This window comes from Euleptes europaea, chromosome 7, assembly GCF_029931775.1.
Source record: "Euleptes europaea isolate rEulEur1 chromosome 7, rEulEur1.hap1, whole genome shotgun sequence".
In the NCBI taxonomy this organism is placed as follows: domain Eukaryota; kingdom Metazoa; phylum Chordata; class Lepidosauria; order Squamata; family Sphaerodactylidae; genus Euleptes; species Euleptes europaea.
The window spans coordinates 20,482,256-20,503,292 of NC_079318.1; the positions used below are offsets into that span (position 1 = coordinate 20,482,256).

Genomic DNA, 21,037 nt, shown 5'->3' on the forward strand with positions numbered 1-21,037 from the left:
CCCAGCCAAATAACCAAGGACAACCCTGATTAGCTTCTGAGATCTAATGAGATTGGGCTAGCTTGGGCCATCCAGGTCAGGGCATTACTTGATTCTACTAGCTGTAAATAGGGTTGCCAGCACTAGGGGCGGGGGGAAGCTTGCAGGTGATGTAATGATGTCCCCTCCAGTCACTCCAGAAGTGATGTCATTATAGTGACACTGATTACAATAGGCTCCCATTTCTCCCCATTTTTCTCCTGCCACCTAGCTGAGCAGTGGAAAGGGCTGGCAGGGGGTGGAAGGCAGGGCTGGATCTAGGGGGTCAAAGGGGGCAGCCGCCAGGGTGGCAGGCAGAGGGAGGCACCATTCTAGGAGGAATTCGTAGATAATAGAGAGATAAGATAATGTAAAAGTGCAATTATTCCTTAACAATTCATAGAGGTCAACACAATTTATTCTGTCATTTAAAAGAGGTGTAGATTATATATGTATATTACATATTATATATAGGAATCATTTTGTACTCTTGCCCCCCCCCCTTAAAAATGTAGATCCAGCCCTGGTGGGAAATCTCCCGCCAGCAGCGGTAACCTGGTAACCCTAGCTGCAAATTGGATGGATCACAAAACTCAGAAGTAGAGCATACATCTTGCAAGCAGAAGGTCCCAGGTTCAAACCCAGTCATATCTCAGATAGCACAGCAGGTGCTTATCTGTCAGAGAGCCACTTTCAATCAGAGTATGCAATATTCAGCTAGATGTACCATGGGTCTGATTCAGCATAAGACATCTTTATATTTGCATAAATCCTGTCCAGTGAACTATCGCTACAGTAATTTGGAATATAAACTTCACTTACTGCTTTTCAACTTGGGCAATTATAGTTGTTTTATGCAAAATTTACCAGCTGAGCAATATTTCCCCCACTTACTTTCATGTATACCCACAGAACAAATGCTTACCCTCAAACCCTCTACACTTATAATGGTGTTACATTATGCTGCACCTAGGTGGGCCAAGAAGCCTTAATAATATCAACATTCTTTGTTTCATCTTTACAATTTCAGTATTGCAACAGCATCCTAGTAATCCTCCACGTTGATCCATTTTGTTATTTTTAAATTACTAAACAAAAACAGTGTAAGAAGATCCTAGAGAAAAAAATAATAGGAAAGCATGTTTGTATTCTGAACATTCTTAACACTGCTAACCTCCAGGTGGGGTCTGGCAATCTCCTGGAATTACAACTGATCTGAAAACTAAAAAGGTCAGTACCCCGGAGCAAATTGCAGCTTCAGAGGGTGGACTACATGACATTATACCGCTCTGAGGTCCCTCTCCTATCCAAACTCCTGCTTTCTCCAGACTCTGCCCCCAAATAGCCAGGAATTTCCCAACCCAGAATTGGCAAACCTATGCCCACTGTAAATTACATTCCTCACTTTAACCTCACAATAATCATGTGAGGTAAGTTGGACTGAGTGAGTGATTGAGTCAATGTCACCCAAAACTTGGTCTCTCGGATACTACCCCAACACTCTTAACTATTACACCACACCAGTTGTCTGTGATCCCTCTGCTGTTCCCTCTTACTTTTCAGGAAGAGCAAGGGTCCCTGAAATTCCTGACAGGTGAAATGACACCAGTCCAGACTCTGAAGCTAGGGTTGCCAACATCCAGGTAGTAGGAGAAAAAGACACCACTGTACTACTATCAGGAGATTAGGAAATCAGTACAGGGGCGACAAAAATGTACAATAACAATTACTGTTAAGTGCAACCAATGTTTATCCTATGGTAATTGCACACTTACCTGCATGGGACTTATAGAAGAATGCAGCACCTTGCCAAAGACCTTGCATTTTTGTGAATTTTGTTAGTGTCTGTGTCACCATCCATGTGGACTTGTTTGGTTGTGCTTGTTATTTTTGTATGCTTGTACATAACACTGTATGTTTATATGTATAGTTGTATTTAGACACCATAGGATAAACATTGGTTGCACTTAACAGTAATTGTTATTGTAGATTTTTGTCGCCCCTGTACTGATTTCCTAACATCCAGGTAGTAGCTGGAGATCTCCTGCTATTACAACTGATCTTCAGCCGACTGAGATCAGTTCACCTGGAGAAAATGGCCACTTTGGCAACTGGACTCTACGGCACTGAAGTCCCTCCCCTACCCAAACCCTGCCCTCCTCAGGCTCCCCCTCAAAAATACCCTTCCTGTGGGGAAGAGGGACCTGGCAACCCTATCCGAAGATGAACAAGGTGTAATAGTGAACATATACATGCACTAGGTAAAGGTAAGCTAAAGGTCCCCTGTGCAAGCACCGGGTCATTCCTGACCCAAGGGGTGACATCACATCCTGACGTTTACTAGGCAGACTTTGTTTATGGGGTGGTTTGCCAGTGCCTTCCCCAGTCATCTTCCCTTTACCCCCAGCAAGCTGGGTACTTATTTTACCGACCTCAGAAGGATGGAAGGCTGAGTCAACCTTGAGCCGGCTACCTGAAACCAACTTCCGTCGGGATCAAACTCAGGTCGTGAGTAGAGCTTGGACTCCAGTACTGCAGTTTAACACTCTGCGCCATGGGGCTCTTCACATGCACTAGGCTGTGGTATCATATTGCTATGAACAATGCAGCTATTCCATTTGAACCAAGAGGAGAGCCAGGAAAAGGAAGGAAGGAAGGAAGGAAGGAAGGAAGGAAGGAAGGAAGGAAGGAAGGAAGGAAGGAAGGAAGGAAGGAAGGAAGGAAGGAAGGAAGGAAGGAAGGAAGGAAGAAGGAAGACATTTCAGTTCAAGGGTAGGTCTGCATGATTTTTATAAAGTCCCACTGCCTGGAGTCAACCAGAGGCAGCCAGTCCTAGGTGTGTCCAATGCATGAAGAGACAATGGAAGCTCAGAGGACTACTGCCATTACAGGACTGGTTCTGCTATCACAATCATTAGAGAGAGCAAGAGCAAGAAATGTACACATTCACAGAACTACATTTTTATCCCCACCTTATTCAGAGAGGACAGTATTTTGAAAACGTGAGATGTCATTTTAGAACTGCTTGCACAGTTACACATACTATGGGGCAGCTCAGTGACTGAACACATTCTTTGCATATACATGGTTTCAATTTTACCCATGAAGCTGCCTTATACTGAATCAGACCCATGGCCCATCAAAGTCAGTATTGTCTACTCAGACCGGCAGCGCCTCTCTAGGGTCTCAGGCAGAGGTCTTTTACATCACCTACTTGTCTGGTCCCTTTCACTGAAGATATCGGGGATTGAACCTGGGACCTTCTGCGTGCCAAGCAGATGCTCTACCACTGAGCCACAGCCCCTCCCAATCCCCAGCATCTTCAGTAAGGTGGGAGAACTATCTAGCATCTCTGGAAGGAAGACTAGAAAAATAATCTCTGCCTTAGATATTGGAAAGTTGCTGCCAGTTTAGCTGTACCTAATCAGTTTAAGGAAGTTCTGGCTCTCACTTGCTAATCAGCCCTTCCCTCCTTAGCTGGAAGATTTAGTTAAGTCTATTGAGATCACTGGGACACATCACATCTCTGAGAACTACTGTCTTTCAGAGCCATTGTTCTGGCACTCTAAAGATTCAATTAGCCACCATCGCCTTCAGGGAACACAATTTTACAAAGGAAAGAAGCAATTTATTTTCGAATGACAGCTTAATAATAGTTCTTACTTTATATAGCACTTAAAAGGATTAATCCTAAATACAACACCTACACATAAAAATCTAGCAGGTCATGAGTACATGCGTGTCAAAAATATGATGCTGGCAGCATGGGAATATTGGCAGCTGCATATGTTATCACCCACAATGACCTGGCAACTCACACAAACAGCACCTCTACAAGAGCATGGCTTGGTCAGAAGCCAGACAATGTTCCTGCATGCTTTCCAGGCAACTGCATCCAGGGAAGGTGGAGGGACTCTTATCTTGTACAAATCATCAGATTCAGCCAGTGTAAATCGGGAGTTAGAAAATCTGGGGCTTGTAGATGCTAGTTCAAACCCTGTATTGATGACCGTCTAATGTATTGTTTTACAGCTTGATCCTAAACAAATTGCATGTTGCAAGTTAACCTGTAGTTTGTCCCTCAAATCTGCCTCCAACACCAGGACTGGGGGAGGGCTATAATGTACTTTCTCCATTTATGCTTTGTGCAGAGCAGCACAGAAGACGGAGACACACTATCTCCATAGACTATGAAGAGTTAAAACATGGGCTAATCTGCAGGAACATAGACAAGAAAGCTGTAGATTGTGGAGAGATATGAAAGCCTTGTTGAGCAGAAAGACCAGCTAAACCAAGGGTGTCAAACATAAGGCCCAAGGGCCGGATCCGGCCCCTTGTGAGTTCTTATCCGGCCCACAAGGCAGCCACCCCCCACCCCCCGACTCTCAATCTGGGCTGGCGGGGCATGGCCCGGGCTGACCAAGTGACATTTATGTCAAATCCAGCCCTCGTAACAATTGAGCTCGACACTCCTGAGCTAAACCTAAACATTAATAATATCGGCAAATACGTGCCTGCACAAATAAATCTTTGTTGGAGCAGTTCTCAAAATCAGCAGGCTGATCATGTGCCAGAGCTAAAACTGAATCTACTACGAATAGTGATTTACCAATATTTGCTGATGTGCGTACACCTCCCACACAGTTATTCATTTTAAATATGGTTATCACAGCAGACTTAGCAGAGGAGGTTTCCTTCCAAAGAAGTCTATTTATAAACAGTTCTGCAGAGGCTTAGCCTCACAACTGGATATGCAGAGACACAAGCCATTTAAGAAACAACACTTCTGACTGCACATTTCAGTGTTACATTTGTGACAAACCATGCAAGTATTGCACCAAGTAGCACAAAGTATGAATATCAGTCATACAATGCTAAGAATCTAACTAAAGCTATTGAGATAGGGTTTTGCTGTCATTCTGCAATAATTCATGGCACATGCAAAATAATTTATCCTGATGTGAACTTAGGGTTGCCAACCTCCAGGTACTAGCTGGAGATCTCCTGCTTAACATACACAAGAAGGTCTACACAAGTCCCAGTTTTAGCTGAGTTTTAGGAAGCAGTGAACCACTTTTTGTAGACACTAGGGATTCAGGCAATAATAATTAATCAAGATCTGATTCTCACACCTATTCATTAATACAGTTAAAATAACTCAACTGATTGCAATAAATCTGACATCCAGTATTTGACTATTATTCTAGCAAATAGAACCAAATAAAATAGTCAGTAGATATCCCTGGTGAATTGGATCATCCCAGTGGGTACTTCTGTGCTCAGCATTTTCACTTTCCATCAGTTATTGGGCAGAAGAAGCTGATCAAGATTGTGTGCGTGTTTTCCCCCCCCCCCCCCATAACTGCTGCCAACAACCAGGGCTGTGCTTTCCCCTTCCCTGCAATAGGCAGCCTGCTCAACCTGTAAGGACGACAAACATTTTGCTTATACTCTTGGGCAGATAGATCATCACAGGTAGCCATATTAGTCTGTCAATAGCGGTAGAAAGCGCAGGAGTCCAGTAGCACCTTAAAGACTAACAAAATTTCTGGTAAAGCTAATACCCTGCCAGAAATTTTGTTAGTCTTTAAGGTGCTACTGGACTCTTGCTCTTTTCTACTACTCTTGGGCAGGGTTACATTGAAGGGGGCAGAGGCAGAAAACCAGGCTTCTCTCTCCAGAACAAAAGACTTAGTTTAGGCATGTTCTAAGTTTTCCATATAACATTTCCTGTACCTCATGAACACCTCATGAAAATCCCTTAAATTTCAAGCACTGTGTCATGGAGGAGGGAGAGGCACCTGTTTGAGGAACATGTGGTCTGAAATCCCTGTAGACACGCAGAACTAGTTGAAATGTAACCTGGATCCAGTCTATTATTCACTGATATCTTTAGAGGAATTTATTGAGCTACACATTGAAAACAGAAAAAGATAGACACATGTAAGTATGAGGCGATACATTTCTTAGCTCTCTGTTCAGTGCTATTCATCTTCCAGTTCTTTCTCATCTTACATTTCCAGCAATTTTGGCCTGTCAAATTTACTATAAGACAAATGTGAGACTTTCCTTGCCAGTTTTGTTTCAAGACAGATTGTAACAGTTGTACAGAAGGGATAATTTTAGCAGCTGCAGCTTTTTTCAGCAGTATAATAAGAAAAACGGCACTGATTAAAGCATTCCCTTCTATTCAGTTATTAACATTGAATTACGTTAACTGTAAGAAAGAAGTTTTACACCTGTACTTGCATACTTGGGGCAGAGTGATGTATTTCCATTTTGTGTGAGTTTTGTATGGCTCCTTAGAATCCTATCCTCTAAAGCAGCTATGCGGGTGGACAGAAAGGAGGTCTTTGGACAGTTCTTTGTGCTTGTTACTGACTATAATGTGGATTTTTTTTGCTTATACTGACTCTTTTGCAACTGCAACATTTTCAGGGATGGGACTGACTAAACCCCATTCCTCCCTTTTATATTAATTCCAGTCAGAATTTCTTCTTGTGCTGGCATGGTCCCATTGGCATAGGGGGTAATGCCAATAGACTGCTATTAGTACTATCAATGCCACCATAAATTCCTTACACTAGTATAGTTTTTCCTTCCATCAACACATGTCTCCCGTTTGTGGACAGCCTACTGCCTTTAAAACTTTTTTTCTGTTCAAGAAAAAACACTTTCCCTTAATACTAAGGTATTATATTGCTTATACTTCAGTGAAGAATTTTCTTCAGCTACACACAGAAAGGTACGAAAACACAGGATTCACAATCATGAATGTGCACACATTTTCAACAGTCTCAAAGATTTCCGCACTTCAAGAGTAACACAAGTTTTGTGAATCGTTTTTTTCCTTTTGCACTGGAATAACCCATGCTCCCTGTTGCATTATAATACTGAGTCATTTTGCATAAAGTCTGCTATTGCTGCCAGCTAACAGGGAAGGAAAATCTATTGGCATGTCTACAACACAGATAGGGTGAAACAAAGCTCATGGACTTCATTTTGACTTAAACTGAATGAGGAGCTTTCCAAATGAATAACAAGAATTTGGGGGTGGTAGCACAAAAGCACTTAAAATAAAGTATAAACTTGATTTTAACGTATTTCTCTGTGTAAATAAAAATGCAATTGATCTTTCATTTGCCACTGTATAGTTGGTTTGATCTGACACTGAATATATATATATATATATATATATATATATATATATATATATATATATATATATATATATAAACTGAAAAGTAGCCCTCATGTTATTAACGAGAACAGAAAAAAGTTCAGTAAACAGATATAAAATGCACTACACTAATCTGGGTGGTTTGGTGCCCAGAATCAGCATAGCTTAGCAACTGCCATATTAATCTTTGATCAGAAGAACATGGGTTTCAGTTCCCAAGTGCCACATGTAATATTCTGCACATGAATGGATGTTTGCAAATGCTCTTGCTTCCAGATTGCAGCCCCATCAACTCCAAAAATTGTCCTCAAGGCCAGAGATCGTCCAGCTCCACATGAGGCACTAGCTGCCAGAAGGGAGTGTTTCCCTCTACCTTGTGTATATATAAATATACTGACAACTCATACTAGGGGTGAGGGATAGAAAGTTGAATCCTGGACTCTGGCTGACTTTGTTCAAGTCTCTCTCTCTCAACCACAGTTTCTCATCTGTAAAACAGCAATATACTAATGACTGACTTCATGTGTTTCTATGGAGACAAACTAAATTAATCATTCTAAAATGCGTGGGTTTTTAAAGTGCTACATTAGGGCTACTTCAACACCTTCTCTTTACATTAAAAAAATTCTTACATTCCCAATGTCTCTGCTCCTCCCTCACCAGCACATGCCCACCCACCCCTTTTCAGTGAATTTTTGGCAAGCTGCACATGGCGCATGAAGGCTTCCACCCTTGCATGTACTCTAAACAAAATAGTGAGACACTTATCAGCTATACATTAAAACTACGTTTAACAATAGTGTATTATTGTTGGTATATGACCTACAAGGCCAGGCCTTACAGGTTAGCTGATTCTGTGCAGCACAAACTCAAAAAACCCTGGCCCAAATTGTAATCAATCTCACCCATTGATTGGAATGGCCACTGCAGATTGTAAACAAACTTCCATATTGATTAGTAGCTTCTGGAGAGAGGGCAGCTAAACGGGTGAGAAAGGGCCAGGAAAAACTTTAAAAGCTACTTAAAGAAATACGAAAAAGATCAGCATAACACAAAACCTGTTCTGATGTACAGGTAGATGCAGAGTGGTATCTGTATGCTAAAATCCTTTGCATGGGAAAGCAGAGTGAGAACAGGTTCTATTTTATACCATAAATAGCCATGATGACTGTATTAGAACTGTAACTTCTTGGTGCTACTGAACAGTTAGAGTTGCTAGGGCTAAGTTATTGATTCCCAGCAACCAATCAGCATGTTTTCTGCTCTGAGTTCCCCATGGGAGCTCAGTTTAGAAGCATAGAGGAGCCTGATTAAGACCAGACCGCAAATGGGGTGGAGGGACTCCTGCATTCCCCCATGCCATTTTCCCAAACTTCTGGGTCAAATAGCGCCATGGGACCATTTTGGGTTGGGAAGACTGTGCAGGAGGGAAGGCAGGAGCCCCTCCTCCCCCATGCTGTGGTCCTGATCTAAATTGAGCCCTTCTGGCCCAGTTCACTTAGGCTGAGCGCCAAGAGTCAAGAGAGCCTTTACCTTAGAGTTGCCAGGTCCCTCTTTGCCACCGGCAGGAGGTTTTTGGGGAGGAGCCTGAGGAGGGCGGGGTTTGGGGAGGGACTTCAATGCCATAGAGTCCAATTGCCAAAGCGGCCATTTTCTCCAGGGGAACTGATCTCTATTGGCTGGAGATCAGCTGCAATAGCAGGAGATCTCCAGCTAGTACTTGGAGGTTGAGTAACCAAAAATAAACACCTCTGCACTATTGTCAAGGGTTAGAAACTTAGCACAGGAAAGACTGAAGCTAGTATGGCTTAACAGTGAAATATATTAAACACAGAATAAACAACAATGTGTATAACAAACTATCTTAAAGGTAAGTATGTACAAGGTAAGATACAAGTAATTCAAAATAGTAATACAGTAACAATCAATCCAAGTTCGACGTCTTTAAACGAAGAATGAGTAGAAAGGGATACGATCGTTTCAAGTCTTCTTCAGTCCCATTTAATTTCAGCGTTAATTTGCTAACTTGATTTAAGTGACAGCTTTTACAGCTCTCATTACAATTCTACCTTGACCAGGCTTCATTACCTTGAAACAGGAGGAACAGAAGCCCAACCCAGATCGCATTCCACTATCATAAACAGATCCCCCACCTTCCTTCCCTGCAGCTGCTCTTAAAGGTTAAAGAAAATATTGGCAAATCCAATCACAGATCTCTCAACACAATATATAGTTTAGCTCTGAGACATCCTCCTCTGGAAGCAGCCCCTGCGCTGCCCATCCAAACTTGGGGAGCAACAGCTGATGCAACACAAAGAGCTGCAGTTAGGGGGACATGTCCCACGAAGGGCTTGGACATATCTCAGAGAGCGTTGGGCCCTGGTTGCAGGAGAAATGGCTTTGAAAGAATGGCTGAAATGTACACCAAAACAAAAAACTCAAGATGTAAAGAAAGAGAGGCCATAACAAAATTGTCTTTCAGTACTTAATATTTCAAGTACTGAAAATGTCTTTTTTGCTCATTATTCTGAACATTGTAGTAAGGATTAACAACACCAGAGGCCTTTTGACACTCCATGTACTACGGATGGACAAAATGTAGGCCATCTCACAGTCAGTCATGTATCTCCTGACTCTAGTTTTTGGTCGAATCTTGCCATGAAACATGACATTGAAGCTTTTCCTATACAACAACACAGCAGTGCCCAAACTCTTCACTTGTTTGAACTGTTTCTTGTACTGCAAGAGGAAAATTCATACTCATGGCTTTTGTTAAAAATGCATCCTTAAATCATCACCTGTGGAGCTTAATTTTTTAAAGGCCCCTCTAAAAACACACAAGGTGCTAAGATACTTGATCAGTTGCCATTTTGCTTGCTGGAAAACCATAGAGTAGACCTTCTTAGTAGAACAAGCCCACTTCAGAAACCTGCAAGCTGTTCACTTAGAATCCATTGCATTAAGCTTCTTTACAATTTGGGCAAATAGTGCAAATCTGTGCAGAGTTATACCCTTCTAAGACCATCGACTTCAAGGGCTTATGATTTCCCTGTTGAATACAGCAAGGATTTGTGATCCTTGACTGACAAAGAAGATGCTGGTGGTAGTGATTATTCAAATCTGCATGTTTTATTGTAGAATAAGTCAGCAATTCGACATGAAGCACCCCATAAAAATATACATACATCTTGCTCAGGAAACTGTTTTAAATTAAACTTCAGGCAGGCAGGCATCTTCCTGTCTAAGAATGACACATGAAACATTTTCTGTAAACCTTGGTAGTCCTTACCCCCCAAATTCAATTAAGTGACAACCTCCTTTTCTCATCCTCAAGAATTCATGCCACTGAGGGCTGTGGAACTACTTCTGTGTGGTGAAGTGGAGAAGAGTTTAGGGAGGAGGACCAAAAAATTATGAAATGCTACTTATCTCATGTGCAACAAAAACACAGAACACTGTTTTAATTAATCTTGCTTAAAATACAGAAATAGTGGAGCTATTGCATTAGTACAAGGGAGGAAGATGTATGGGGATGCTATTTTCACACAGTTTCTTGCTTTAATTGTCCAGTCCAACACATTTCTTCAACTGTCTTGTCAGCCCCTTTGGAAGAACAGTTTCTGATCAGGCAAAAATGCGAGCAGCACATCCACTGAATGCCAATTTTGGCCAAGGCTGCCAGTACTTACAGAACAGGTAAAGGAAAATGCAATATAAAATACTAACAGGGAATATCCCCTCAGGATCCTGCACAATTAATTCAGCAGCAGAAGTTGCAAATAGGAGCAGGAAGTGGAAGAGCAAAACAGGAAAGCTGACTACATTTTAGCATCACTTGTGTTAATATAAGTGATACTGCAGTTCTCAGAAACCCTTGCCAATGTCTTGTATCAGACTCCTTTTCACAACAGAGGCAAGCAGGTTGCAACATTAGGCAGGCCCACAAAAACAGACATGCTCCAAAAGGCTCCTGATTCACTAGAGCTGCAAGAGTATTAGATAACAAATCCAGAGGAACGGCTATGTTAACTCTGTTGCGGCAAAGAATAAACAAGAGCCTTGTTACACTGGAAAAACTAACAAAATTCTAGCCCAGCAGAAGCTTTTGTAGACAAGAGGTCACTTTTGAAGCTTACTTTGCATCTGAGGATGTCAGCTCTTGTCCACAAAAGTTCATGCTGAATAAAATTTTGTTAGTTTTTGGGGAGCCATAACATTGCTGTTTATTTCAGATAATACAGTTACTACCTAAGAAACCCCTGAGTCACACAAAAGCTTGAAGAATCCCTGTCTTGCAAAAAAGGATCTTGGGAGACAAGGTCTGTATGTGATCCTGCAGGGTCAAATTTGGGGGCACCGAGTTTAACACACGGAGAAATAAAAGTAAAGTTATGAAAATTATTTGTCTCCTACATCCTCTTTTATTCATTTCTGTTACAAAGGTACAAAAAAATTTTTAATTAAGCAAATCAATTGGACCAGTATCCCAGGACTCTTGAATTGCCAATGCCAACTTAAAACGGCACATTTTCGAAGGAAGGAAGGAAGGAAGGAAGGAAGGAAGGAAGGAAGGAAGGAAGGAAGGGAAAAAAGAAAAAGAAAAAGAAAAAGAAAAAGAAAAAAGAGAAAGAAGAGAAAGAAGAAAAAGAAGAAAAAGAAGAAAAAAGAAAAAGAAAGGAGAAATAAAAAGAAAGAGAAAAAAAGAAGAAAGAATAAGAAAAAAAGAAAGAAAGAAAAAGAAAAAAGAAGAAAAGAAAGAAAGAAGAGAAAGAAGAAAAAAGAAAAAGAAAAAAGAAAGAGAAAGAAAGAAAAAGAAAAAAGAAATAAGAAAAAAGAGAAAGAAAAAGAAGGAAGGAAGGAAGGAAGAAAAAGAAAGTAGAGAAAGTAGAGAAAGAAGAGAAAGAAAGAAGAAAAAAGAAAAATAAAGGAGAAAGAACAAGAAAAAAGAAAAAAGAAAGAAAAAGAAAAAAAAGAAGAAAAAGAAGAAAAAGAGAAAGAAAGAAGAGAAAGAAGAAAAAAGGAAAAAAAAGAAAAAGAAAAGAGAAAGAAAAAGAAGGAAGGAAGAAAGGAAGGAAGAAAGGAAGGAAGGAAGGAAGGAAGAAAGGAAGAAAGAAAGAAAGCTTCTACAGCTTGAGGAGCAAACACGTCGGCTATTTTAGATAAAACTGAAGTGACTTGTGTTTACCTCAAATCTGCTTAGACTTGAGCTCTTTGAGCGAGACTTCTTGCGGAGATACAAAGAGAAGAACCGGCGCACGGTGAACTTCTTCATGCTCGTTTCCATCGCCCCGTTCAGCGCGGCAGGGCGACGGGAGCGCGGGGTCCGCAGCGGCCGAGCCGCGCTAGGGCGCGCCGCCAGCCCCCGGCGCGCAATCCATCCGAGGCCGCGACGGAGGACCAGCCTTCCCGGGCAGGGGGGGAAGGCCCCTTTCACCATGCATCCAGCCCTCGGAGGGAGCAGCTAAACGCATGCAAGGCGCATCTCAGGAGCCCCCCACCCTACCCCCTCGCCGGGTCTCCCTCGCTCGGGTTTACAGGTCATCGCCGCCAGCCCAACTCTCCCCCTCCCCGCCCTCTTTCCGTCCCTCCCTCGCCTCCAGCCCCACTGTGCCCAATCGGAGTCGGCGGCTCCCGCCTGCCTAAAAAGCCGCCGTGCATGCCAGCTCCCAGCCCCGCAGATCTCGCATCAATATTAGATGCCCCGCTCTTGCAGGTCCTTCCCCCCGCCCTTCTGGAGAGCAGGTCTTGGTCAATTTCCTGCCTTCCCAGCGCCCGGCTGCACTTCGGTTTTAAGCAGCTTGGGAAACTGCGGCGCGGAGAGAGCTATAATTATCTGGGTCCGACTTGGGAAGAGAAGAGCTGGCACAGAGGAGATGCTCCACCCACCGCCCCAGACCATCACCTCAGGCCTCTGCAACTACACCTCGTGGAGCTGCTGTGAATGCCGCCCCCTCCCCATTACTTTTCTAGAGTTCTCCCCCCCCCCACTTAAAAAAAAACTGAGCCCAACCCAAAGAACATCGAATACTCTACAACACTGGTTCCCAACCAGGGGTCCGCGAGAACTAAATTAAGGTCCGCGAAACAAAGTTATAAACCCATAATAAATTAATATTTTCAATTAAAAGTTCTCTATTATAAAATATATATATATTCAAATATAATTCTAAGTTTAATGTTTAACTAACAGTTAGGATTAAAGTTTATTTTCAAATTCCCGGAATTTTTATTTTGAACCTTGGGGCCCCTGCACCGAACAAAAAAGTCCTAGTGGTCCCTGGTCAAAAAAAGGTTGGGAACCACTGCTCTACAACATCAAACCAATCCATTCTATGATACAGATCTTTGATAAAGTGAAGCACTACAACAGAATATTGTCGAAGGCTTTCACGGTCAGAGTTCATAGGTTCTTGTAGGTTATCCGGGCTGTGTGACCGTGGTCTTGGTATTTTCTTTCCTGACGTTTCGCTAGCAGCTGTGGCAGGCAGCTTCAGAGGAGTAACACTGAAGGTTCAGTGTTACTCCTCTGAAGATGCCTGCCACAGCTGCTGGCGAGACGTCAGGAAAGAAAATACCAAGACCACGGTCACACAGCCTGGATAACCTACAAGAACTACAACAGAACTTTGTATGCCTATCACATGCAAGAGATTCTGCTCCCCCACTCCCTAATTTATTAGAATCCTCATGTCACCCGTTAAAATGCAGTGTGGGGTGGGAAATCCATCCTTCTCTTGCTCCTTGGCCCCCTGATAACCAGGATGGTCAGAAGATTTTAAAGGTGTAAATCAGGTTAAATCAGGTTGTTATCCAATGGCCACTCCCACTGAATTGGGGAGCTTACCTTCTGGATAAGAATTCTGACTTAAGATTTACCCGAAGCCTGTTCTAATGTTCTTGAGGTCCTTTTACCCTTCTCCTTCCCTGGAAACCCCAAGAAGCTGAGTTAATCCATTTAGGTGGAAATCTAGCAGCTCCAGATTTACTGCTGAGACGACTCCACACTAAAATACAATATATCAGTGGTTAAGGTAAAGGAAGACCCAACAAGAGGTGGACTGATTCAATAAAGAAAGCCACAGCCCTCAATTTGGAAGATCTGAGCAAGGCTGTCAAAGATAGGACATTTTGGAGGACTTTCATTCATAGGGTCGCCATGAGTCGGAAGTGACTTGATGGCACTTAACACACACACACAAGGTAAAGGGCAGTAGGACTCTTTACAGGGGAGAGACCAAGTTACAATTCTGCCAGCTTCCAGTCTCTGAGTACCCTTCTCACCCAAAGGGATACAGTGCCAGTTCCCAACCTGGGGGTGGGGGACAGGGACTGGCATGGGGGGAGAGATGGAGTTATTACAGCCAGTCTACAAATCCATATGAGCACTAAGTTTTGTCATTTTGATCTTTTTGTCATTATGTTTTCTCTTAGCCCAAGGATAAAACTACTAATCATGTGGGGTGGGGGTCCATGACATTTTTTGATGTTAAAAGGGGGTTCTCATACTCAGAAAGGTTGGGAACCACTAGGTTAGAGTACACTCCTCAACAAATTTCACCAGATCAGAATGTACATATTTGTCCAACAAAACAAAAGTTTATTAACCAAGTCAAGAATTTGCAATAAAGGAAATAAAAGCAGCAAAATAGTTCTAGTAGCCACACCTGCTCAGGGAATTTCCACATTTGACTACTGTAATGTGCTGTACATAGATCGGTTTGAAAAGTTCTTGGAAACCTCAACTGAATTAAAATGCAGCCCATGCAGTCACTGTCCAGGGCAAGTCATTGTGGCCATATTATGCCAGCCTTAATTCACCTTCACTGGCTTCCATTTGAACTGGGTTCTTTTCATCACATTTGGTGGCTATGTGAGAAGGCAAAAAACTTTTGGGGTATGATCTATAATGAACTGAGGTTGATGTTACAACAAAATATCCCTAAAACACCGGAGATGATGCTGTTAAGTATAATGCCAGACTCTATAGTGACTCAGAGATCTTTTTTGATACATGCCACTACCGCTGCTAGATTGGTTTATGCCAAGAAATGGAAAACGTCGGAGGTACCTGATAAGACCGATTGGATAGATAAAATGATGGAACTACCTGAAATGGCAAAACTCACAGCATTAATAAATCAAAAAGAAGACACTGAATTTGTGGTAGAATGGGAGGCATGGACAATATATTGTATGAATGAATTTAAATGTGATATCAAAGGATATGTTTTGATCTAATTCGGATTGGTTGAGATAATTAAGAGGTGACAATAGTTAACTAGATATATATGATAGAGACACAGGTGATTTATTATAAAGAATTAGACAATAAATACAAAAAGAATGACAATGACAACAAATGGACAGAGGAAGGGAGAGGGGAAGTCAAAGATATATATGTGTGTTAAATGATAGGATAGAATTTATTAGATTACACAATATGTTAATGGATTTTTGTAACTGAATTTGAATTAACTTGAAAAATAAAAAAAATATTAAGAAAACTGGCTTCCATTTGTTTTGGACCCATTTCAACGTGCTGGTTTTCAGCTTCGAAATGCTAAATAATTTGGGACCAGGGTACTTGCCTTTTCCAGCATGACCTACCCAGATGCTGGGGTCCTCAATTGCTAGGGTTGCCAGGTCCCTCTTTGCTCTCAGGGGGAGATTTTTGGGGCGGAGCCTGAGGAGGGTGGGGTTTGGGGAGGGGAGGGACTTCAATGCCATAGAGTCCAATTGCCAAAGCAGCCATTTTCTCCAGGTGAACTGATCTCTATCGGCTGGAGATCAGTTGTAATAGCAGGAGATCGTCTGCTATTACCTGGAGGTTAGTCAAGGAGAGCAATCACTATGGCTATATACAAAACCCATATGAGACCAAAATTACACAAAATGAATTTCTTATTAGTGCTTTGTTTCTTCACAAAACAATATATATCCAAACTTGGATGTCAATACAATAAATTTCAAAGTATACAAAATTAATATAGATCAAGACAGGCTTCCGGTAACTGTCCTGTTTCATGTAAATACTTTCATCAGTTGGTAAGTATTCAGATAGTAAGTATAAGTTCATATAATTATTTAATCCTCTTCTTTTTGTTTCCAGATTTCTTGCTGGAGAAATTGAGGATTTGAATGCACAGTGGCGATCCCACGGTGTTTCACAGACCTAAACAGCATTATAGCCAAAAATCATATATAATAGAACCAAAGTGCAAGTACAAATAGTTTGCCAAATTATACAATGAATAAATAAATAAATTACTTACAGACTACTTTCCACGTCTTGTAAATAATAGCTGATATAACAGCTTATGGTATCTATATCATGATGGGATACAGTGGGGTGGGTGACTACAGTATTTATAGAAAACGCCAAGTATTCATGATGAATCATTACAAAAACTTACAAAAAGGCAGAATAATCGCATGCCGAGTTCAATCCATTTGGCGCAACCGTATTGAAAAGTGAGATGAAGTAAGCCTCTTTTTGGAGAAGAATCTTATCTATATTTTCTCTATGGAAACGTTTCTTATGAAATTGCCAAAGGGCAAAAAACCTCAAGTCAGTGTCACGATGTTTAGCTTGATGAAAATGCGTGACAATCGGGGCTTCTAAAATAGAATTCCGAATCCTCGATCGGTGCTCACCGATCCGTATTTTCAATGATCGATTGGTTTTGCCTATGTAGAGAAGTTGGCAAGAACATAGGACGGCGTAGATCACATTTTCTGAAGTACAATCTGTACAGGATTGAATTTCAAAAGTAAAGCCAGTCTTAAGCTAGGTAAAGCTTTTTACAGGGAGTGCAAAAGGGCACATGATGCAAGAGCCACAACGAAAGTGTCCCCTTCTGGTGCTTGTAAATGGTCGATCTATCCTATCTGTATGCACCAGCTCATCCTTGAGAGATCGAGTTCTCCTATATCCCAAGAGGGGTGGTTCAGAGCAATCGGGTATAGATCTAAGGATATGCCAATGTTTATTAATAATTTTATGAATTCCACCCACCAGTGGGGTGTACTGAAAAGAGGCAGTCAGTTTGGATGTTTGTTTTACAGAGCGGGAAAACATCTGTTCACGTATCTGTGCGTCCGCTCGTTTCTTAGCAGAATCAATCACTTGAGTCGGATACCCTCTACGAGTTAAAGCACTTTTCAATGAGTTAGCAGCATTATTAAAATCTTCTCCTTTAGTTGAGTTCCTTTTTAACCTTAACAATTGACTAAACGGTAAGTTTCGTTTGAGATGGCCATAGTGATTGCTCTCCTTGACTAACTATTTGTGCAATCCGAGTATTTTTTATAAATAATTACCTGGAGGTTGGCAACCCTATCAATTGCACACAGCTGCTATTTGGAGGTTCAGCAGATTGCAAAATATGACAGGGCCTTGGCAGCAATGAAGCTCTGGAACACCGTCTTGTGTGAGTCGACTTTGGCACCCTCCCTTTTAACTTGCAGAGCTTTAGGTTAGCATATAAATGTTTAATTGCTGGATGGGACTGATGATGGAATCTGTTTCTTCAGGTCTTTTTGCTTTGTTCTGATCTCTGATAGCTGATCTAGTCTTCTAATCAGAAGAAAAAGAGTTGGTTTTTATACCCTGCTTTTCTCTACCTTTAAGGAGTCTCAAAGCGGCTTACAATCGCCTTCCCTTCCCCTCCCCACAACAGAAGCAGCAGTTTCCACCTGGCTGGCCTCCCCTCCATTTTCCCTTCCCTGCTCCTCCCTTCCTTTATTACTGAATCTTTATTTACTTATCTTCTATTGGAATTTATTTATTCCTTATCCTCCCTCTGTACGGTTTCTGCTATTGTTATTATTGTTACTGTTATACTATTATCACTGTATTTGATGGCGCTATGGTTTGAAGGCCCCTGGATTTTATTATGTTTTAATTTTAATTTGTAGATTGGGTTTAAATTGTTTTTAAACGGTTGTGAGCTGCTCTGAGCCTGACCTGGTCAGGAAGAAGAAGAGTTGGTTTTTATTTGCCGACTTTCTCTACCACTTAAGGGGGGATCAAACCGGCTTACAATCACCCTCCCTTCCCCTCCCCACAACAGACATCTTGTGAGGTAGGTGGGGCTGAGAGAGCGTTGAGAAAACTGTGACTAGCACAAGGTCACCCAGCTGGCTTCATGTGGTGGAGTGGGGAAACAAATCCAGTTCACCAGATTAGCCTCTGCTGTACATGAGGAGGAGTGGGGAATTGAACCTGGTTCTCCGTATCAGAGTCCACTGCTCCAAACCACTGCACCACGCTGGTGTATAAATCCAACAAACAAACAAAGCAAACACCTTGTGAGGCAGGTGGGGCTGAGGGAGTTCTGAGAGAACTGTGACTGGCCCAAGGTCACCCAGCATGCTGCATGTGGAGGAGCGGGGAAATCAGACCCGGTTCTCTAGATTAGAGTTTGCCGCTCTTAGCCACTATGCCACACTGGCTCTCTGTTTTTATTACTACATTGGTGTATTTTTAATGCTTCTATTAAGTATTGTAGCAGAGATTCTGTGATGACTTGAGCCATATTGAGGGTACTCAGGTTATAAATGTTTTTTAAATAATATATCCTTGCCCTGGTTGATATTAATGGGCAGCTTGATTATATCTTGTGGCAAAAGGTAGTACTTTTGAAAAGAAATAACCTGATAATGGAATGTTTCCTAGCACAGGATATAAGGCCTGGGCTTGCTCAGGCAAGTCTGGGTTAGTCTCAGTCCCTGTACATTCAGTGCATATTATGCAAATCTGTCCCTTAGAAATGGTTGCAAATTGACCACTTCCAATACAGACTAATGGAGGAAGATGGATTGATTCCAGTTAGCACATAATATTCTTAACTTAGTCTCTCTGTGACATCTGTTCCAGCTGTTTCCCATGGGAACAGTTCTCTTTACATTAGATGGGAAATCTCTTCAGTGCTTTTGAATTTAGTATGATTCATACACACAAAACCCCAAAGCTTTTTTTTTTGTTCCATGAAGCTTTTCACTTTTGCTAACATTTCCTTTCCATCCCAAAAGGCTGATAAATATGAAAACGTCTTTCTCTTCCACTGAAACAGAACCTCTCTGATGACTTATGCATTACTCTGCTGAGATGGTTTGAGACAAGGATGACAACACCAGTCTGAAGACAGTCCTCAGAGGCCACCTGATACCACTGACACCGATCAGTCAGCCTAATGAGATCATATAACGAATACTAATTATTGCTGAGAATTGGGCCGAAAGTCAATAGGAGGCGGCATGACTTGGCCGCCAGCGTAAGTACGTGTAATCGCGTGTTTACACGTACTTACGCTGGCGGCGAGGCCAGTCCCGGCGGCAGGTGAGTCCACGCCGGCACAGGGGGGCATGCCAGGGGTGTGTCGGGGGAGGCCGGGGGGAGGAGCCGGTGGCTAGTCTCTCCCTATCCCCTTTCGGCCACTTGTGCCGGTGGACGGAACAGCGTTGCTGTGCCTGCTATTTAGCAGGCGCAGCCTCGCTGTTTTCAATGGGGCAAAAAGCCCCAGTTAAGCAAAAAAAAAGCTGCGAAACGGCTTTTTTTTGTTTAACGGCACCAGGGAAACGGCTGCTGCGCCTCTTCCCCGCCGTCCCCGTACGCCTCAGCTCAGGAATGGGCTGCCCACCTATTCTACTGATACTGATTTGCACTTGATCAGGGCATTACTTGATTCTACTAGCTGTAAATAGGGTTGCCAGCACTGGGGGGGGGGGCCTTGCAGGTGATGTAATGATGTCCCCTCCAGTCACTCCAGAAGTGATGTCATTATAGTGACACTGATTACAATAGGCTCCCATTTCTCCCCATTTTTCTCCTGCCACCTAGCTGAGCAGTGGAAAGGGCTGGCAGGGGGTGGAAGGCAGGGCTGGATCTAGGGGGTCAAAGGGGGCAGCCGCCCAGGTGGCAGGCAGAGGGGGGTGCCATTCTAAGAGGAATTCGTAGATGATAGATAGATAAGATAATGTAAAAGTGCAATTATTCCTTAACAATTCATAGAGGTCAACACAATTTATTCTGTCATTTAAAAGAGTTGTTGATTATATATGTATATTATATATTATACAATTATATACGTATATATAAAGATGATTGATAGATAGATAGATAGATAGATAGATAGATAGATAGATAGATAGATAGATAGATAGAACTGAGATTATAGTCTCATAAAATACCATGTTAGATTTTTCCTCCTATCCATCATGTTGTGGCACCACTTCACAGAATACTGACACAGAAGCTAAAGATAAAACTGCATCCATTTTATACTGGTTGTAACAGTCACAGCTAACCCCCAAAGAAGCCTTTCCAAAAAACTTGGTTTGAAAAGGCGGCAGAATGAGGTAGTATAATCCTGAAATACTAGAATGCCCATGCCATTTCAGACATAAGGTGAAAGCTGTCATTTTGAATGTACTCCCACATAAAACCTTTCCTGAAAATAAGTTAACACAAAAGTAAAGCTTCCAATGGGCTGACTTGTCATTCATTTTAGTACATCCCTTTTAATGGCTTTATTCCAATGGGCAGATGGGGGTGACCCCTTCCGGGCCCCATATCTCGGGACCCCGACCCAATGTTTACAAAACTTGGGGGTTCTTGCAAGAAGGGTCCCCTCAAGTTACGCTGAAATTTTGGGACCTCTACCTCCAAACATGCCCCCCAGAGCCACGGAAAGGTGCGAATGTGTTTTTAATGCCTTCATTCCAATTGGCGATTTTGGGGGGGGACCCCTTCCGGGCCCCATATCTCGGGACCCCCTGACCCAATCATTACAAAACTTGGGGGTTCTTGCAAGAAGGGTCCCCTCAAGCTACGCGGAA

General features: G+C 42.3%; 1 protein-coding gene across 1 annotated transcript in view; it reads right to left on the reverse strand.

The window, feature by feature from the left end:
• RPS6KA2 (ribosomal protein S6 kinase A2) overlaps positions 1–12,482 on the reverse strand; it is a 130,604-nt gene extending 118,122 nt beyond the window's left edge. Inside the window, exon 1 of the mRNA XM_056852341.1 lies at positions 12,384–12,482. Coding sequence (XP_056708319.1) covers positions 12,384–12,482 — 99 coding nt within the window. The remainder of the gene's footprint in view (positions 1–12,383) is intronic.
• Between the last annotated feature and the right edge of the window lie 8,555 nt (positions 12,483–21,037).